Genomic DNA, 5,760 nt, shown 5'->3' with positions numbered 1-5,760 from the left:
GAATGCCTAGTCTTGTAACTGTATCCTCAGTTATTACTGCCTTACATAGCTGTTATTTCACCGCGTTTCATCACGCCTGTGGAACTCTGCCGCTTGCCTGTTTCCCTCCCAACTTCAACTTGGGTGTCTTCAAGTCCAACACAAACAAATTCCTGATGAACCGCCCCCTTAAGTAATGACGCTTTATCAAATCTCCAATACTAACTATTACTACGATACTATCCCATTGATTACTGTACACACAATAACCTTTATCCCCGAGTGGCTTCTGGCCCTTGATAAGTGGTGACCTCCATGTAAAAAAAACAAACGTTTTGGCCAAATAATCCTCTGGCCTGCTTGGGTAGGATTGAAACTTATATCTTCAGACAATGCTCACCTAGAACCGTACAGACTCAACGCTTCTATATACTGCGCTACGAGCCCTGAAGGGCGATCAAGGTTGGATTTTATAGTCTTATGAATCCAATTCTGTGTTCTTATCTGGTCTTCCATTCTCGGGTCTGTACCGAAAAGTATATTTTTCTATCCCGTCGCGCTTAATCCTCTGGAGAAGGAAAGAGGATGAGTTGACCGAAACATGGTGAAACAACAACAACCATGAAGATGAGGATAACAGGCCGCAAAAGAATGAATACACAAAGAGGAAGGTTATGATCTCGTTTTTTTTTTTTTGTTTTTTTTACTAACTCAGTGATAATGGATAACTTTAATGGGATGTTCGTATATCTATGTACTTCGTATATAGAGATCAAATGTTAACCTCATGAACGAGGGTCTCCTTGATTTCTGAGAATTACGACGGAAGTAAAATGAAGAAAATATGCACATGTCCACATATAAAAATATTCTCTTATTCATCTACATATATAAATATCAAAATATCCGTATCAAATAATTTAACTAAAACAAAGTCAGATTCTAGTGAAAAAAGAAATATATTTGTATAAAGTGATTGATTTCTTTGCGTGCATGCAGTGTGTACAGGTGAACTTTTATAATTTAAAAAAATTAAGAAAGTGACTGATTTGCTTACGAAAAAAACAGATATGAGTTTTGATGGAATTTAATTTCGCAATAAAATTTTTGGAGGAAAGAGGAATAATCACTAACTTGCTTGGTTTACTGCAAAACGCGTGCACGCGTCTATGTGTGTGTGTGTGTGCGTGTGTGTGTGTGTTTGTGTGTGCTTGTGTGTGTGTTCTTTACAATTGACAATTTTACAAAATAATAAAATGGATATGGATGCATGTTTGGAATAGGCGGTAACAGTTTTTCTTTTTTTAATTTACACTGTAGAATTGGATCAATGAAGTAAAATTAGACAGAAAAAAAATGGAAAGTCTCTTTGAATCTAAACGCTAAGTTTCTATTCACGCTATAGAACATATATGCAAATAATATTAGCATTATATATAATTTTAATATTTTAATATTCTTAAGGGATGCATAAAATCGTGCTAAACTGTTTTAATTAGGTATTCTTGTAATGTATATGCATATATATATATATATATATATATATATATATATATATATATATATATATATATAGTCTTATTTATAGTATTCCGAATTTTACTGGGTTTATATAATTGAAAATTCATTAATCGTTCCTATACCAACAAGTTTTAAGTAAAAAATTGACGACTTAAACTGCAAGCTACAAACTTATCATTTGATAATTGAACACTCATATATAGTTTTAACAAAAACCAAGACATCAAAGAATGGATTGATAGCAACAAATAGTGTATTCTAACATTAGTTATAATTGTTTCAAGGCATAATATTTGAATTTGTCCGAATAGTCGTGAAACAATTGTAACTAACGTTGAAATACACTTTTGTTGATATCAACCCATTCTTTAATGTCTTGGTTTTTGTTAAAACAATATATATATATATATATATATATATATATACATATATATATATATACAGTAAGTTATAAAAATATATATGGCAATTAAGCTACACAGAATATTCCGTGTTTCATCCACGCTAGGATTCGTCAGGCTTACCTATTTATTGAGCACTGTTGAAGTAAATACTTAAATTTTACGCATAAAATTATACTTTCGTATATTAATTTATGTGATTAAATGAAGTAGTCATATATATATATATTTATTTATATATATATGTATGCATGTATGTGTGTATGTATGTATGTATGTATGTATGTATGTATGTATGTATATGTGTGTGTGTGTGTGTATACATATAATATTTTCATTTATTTAACTATTTCGCGGCATGTCAACACTTTTGGAATATATTAAAACAACAACGATTTACTGCATTCAATTAACTGAAAAAAGTTCCTAATTTACCTACAGTTGGAAGGATACTGCGATTTAATGCCTTTGCTAGCAGTATTTGTGTAGATCACTGTGAGAAAATGTCGATTATGAAAACTTGAGCGCTTAGATTGTAGTGTAACCGAGGAAATGTTCGTTTCACTTTGTCTTACGTTGATCACAAAGAAGATAAAGAAGTTTTGTATTGTCTTACCTGAGTCCATGTGACGAAGCAAAGAAAACAGTACAAGATGAATATGTGATGTTGATGCATTTCTATATTTTCACAGTTGTGTTGTGACTTCCTTCGGCAAGCTTCTATGACGATGATGTGAGCAAAGAAAAAAGTATCTTCCTAGATGCGCATCTCCGAGAGTTTGTAAATCAAGTGTGTCTTTTGAGGTGCGCGTAAAGTTATTTCGATCATAGATATCACTCAATCGATATTCAATATATATATAGATATATATATATACATACATACATATATATGTGTGTGTTCGTGTTTGTGTGCTTGTGTGTGTATGTGTGTGTGTGTTCAAATATAATTCATATATCAATACCTAGATGTATATGTAAGTGCGTTGATCATCAGAAACAAATGCATAGAGACAGTATTAGCATATTTGGAGTAATGTGTATTTCGTATGTAATCTACTATTCAGAAGAATGGTATGAATTTTGTATACTTTTACAGCGTACGGCGGCTATATCTCGGGGGGGGGCGTATTTGTTAATGTTTACCCTTTTTTCTTCTACGCAACTGCAAGTTGTAGTCACGAGCAGATGTGTAAATATTTACCTCATTTATCTTTTTTTTTTAAGGGGGGATTTCTTATTAAATTATTTATTTACTCCATGGTATTGTATAAAATGACAGCGCACGTTTGCAATTTAGCAAATATCAATGTTGCCAATTTTTGTTCGTTAAAAAATATACCGTAACCAAAATATTTACCTTAATCACATAATAAAGAACCTTTCTTTCTTGTCTTTTTTACGTCAATAAAACAAATGTCGAATTTGCAATACGGGACCGAGAAATAAGTATCGCTGCTGACAAGTGTTTATCAATTAAATAAAAACAAAACAAAAACAAGAACAATGAACCCGCGGATAAACCGAAACAGAATCTTCGAATGAAAATCACAGATGCAAGCAAGGGAAGCTATTCTCCTCTAGTGGGAGATCCCCGATAAGCAGACGAAGAATGACGTCGGATACACGGAGAAGACAGACAAGATGTTTGGAGTGTGCGTCGGTGTCTATTCAAGCAGTAAACCTCGCTCCAGATTCTCGTATCAAAACGCGCATGGCTTATTAATAAGCAATAAGATCGCGGCAAAACTGCTACTAGATAGACGTAAGTAATGGCCACACACGGAACGCACACGGGCGCTACAGCATCGACAAGAATGTCCGTTGTTGCCTCCTCCCACTTATTCTCTTCGCCTCCCACTTTACCACTCCCCCTTAGTTCATTTTCACTTCAAATTCGTGTTTCCCTTCTTTTAGGGATCATTGTTGCAGCATGTTTTTTAAGAATCTCGTTTTTTTATTTTATATGTAAAACTTTTCAAGTTTATTGTTCTTTTGCTTTTAATTGAATTGATTTTTTTTTTATTGCATGGTTATTTTTCTTTCTTTCTTTTTCGTATTCTATTCATCCGTTTGTAGTTCTAAAGAAATAAATAAGTAAAGAAAGAGGAAAGAAAGGAAATTATTTCTTTGTTTTTTTCCTTTATTCATTCATTTATTCATTTCTTACTATGTATTTAATCATATCTTATTTTGTATTTTTATTTTCCTTTCTTCTATTCATTTTTATTTCGCTCTATCCATTTATAATTATTCTTTACACTGCCTTTTTCCTTCTTTTTTATTTTAATTTTTGAGTTAATTTTAAATATTTTCTTTATTCGATTTTTTCCAAATCCATCTTTTTATCTCTTTTCAAATTCTTTTTTGTTTCATTTTCATTTTTCATTTGTAACTTTTCCTCTTTCTTTTTCTTTCTGTTTGTTAAATTCTCTAACTGATATTAAACTTGTTAATCTCATTGTCCTTTTTTCTTCACTTCTTTATTGTTCTATTTCTCCACATTCTCAAACATTCAACTTCGTTTTTTCGTTTATTGTATTTCTATCCATTTTCTTATTCGACACTTTTCCTTCGTTGTTTATTCTTTTCCTATTTGATTCCCGTTCGTTCTTAGTTTGCTCTTCTTTCTTTTTTCTTTATTTTAGAATTTATTTTCTTTCTATTTATTTTTTATGTCTAACGCATTTTGTTATCTTTTTGTATTCTATTTAGCAATTAATTTTTCATGTTTAACTTTCATTTTTCGTTTGATCCATCCATTCTTACTTTATTTCCTGCTTCTCTTCCTCGCCCCATCTTATCAATTAATTAAATTTTCGTTTTCTTTCGGTATTAAGTTCTTTTCAAACATTCATAATCTTTTTTTTTTCTGTAATGGTTTTTATTCATTTATATTTTTACATTGGAAATTCAAATTGCTTGAATAACTGTTTTAATCGCTCCTCCCTCTATCTCATTTTATATATATATATATATATATATATATATATATATATATATATATATATATATATATATGAGCAAACAGTTAATAAAATATGTTAAAAACACTTTGAAATGAGTTAAAAACATATTTAATCTGAAAAGGAAACACTAGATAAATGGTCCTTAATCCTTTCGAAGAAATACTTTCCTTCTCATCAGAGGGTAGGAATTAGCAAAATGCGGGATCGGATTTTACATGCAGAAGTATTTGATGAAACAGCAAGTAAGTCAAAGATCTTACTTGAAAACAAAAAAGTGAAGCAGAGGGAATATGGTGAAGAAAAAGGTAATTACACATGAATGGATAGTCTGGTGGAAGATAAAAAATCCAGTGACGGTAAAATTCAAATGTAAAACTTCAAGAAAGTTAAAAGAATTTCCATTTCGAGCTTTTACATCTGGCTGAGATAATTTTATAAATATTAATTCTTTAATATTTATAATATACTTTAATTTTACCATCTTGGATCATTTTGGTAAATTTAATTGTAATTTTTGTTTTATATATATATATATATATATATATATATATATATATATATATATATATATATATATATATATATATACAGTGCCGGGAAAAAGAAAGTTCGCACTTCCAATTTTTTCAAAAACTGCAAATTTAAACTAAATTTTATGTAACTGTTTAAACATTTGATTCGCCTTTTATTCCTCTATAATTTTACCCGTTCATATTTTATTTTTAATTTAAATATTCTAGTGTTCACGTCAATTTATAAAAATAACTTCAAATTGAGGAGACAAAAAGAAAGTCCGTAGCAACAAATTCGCTTAAAACCAGCTTAAATTATCGCCCCATAATCAGTTTAAAATATCCACCAATAGGCAACATGGCATCTTTAATCATATT

At 30.3% G+C, this 5,760-nt stretch overlaps 1 protein-coding gene across 1 annotated transcript in view; it reads right to left on the bottom strand.

Moving 5' to 3' along the window:
• Nucleotides 1-3,753, bottom strand: part of LOC145247269 (uncharacterized) — a 71,654-nt gene extending 67,901 nt beyond the window's left edge. The window contains exon 1 of the mRNA XM_080108874.1: nucleotides 2,518-3,753. Coding sequence (XP_079965000.1) covers nucleotides 2,518-2,577 — 60 coding nt within the window. The 5' untranslated portion in view covers nucleotides 2,578-3,753. The remainder of the gene's footprint in view (nucleotides 1-2,517) is intronic.
• Between the last annotated feature and the right edge of the window lie 2,007 nt (nucleotides 3,754-5,760).

The sequence above is a fragment of the Euprymna scolopes genome, chromosome 25 (genome assembly GCF_053919585.1).
Source record: "Euprymna scolopes isolate OS-2025 chromosome 25, ASM5391958v1, whole genome shotgun sequence".
NCBI classification, from domain to species: Eukaryota; Metazoa; Mollusca; class Cephalopoda; order Sepiida; family Sepiolidae; genus Euprymna; species Euprymna scolopes.
This window is presented reverse-complemented; position numbering and strand designations above follow the sequence as displayed.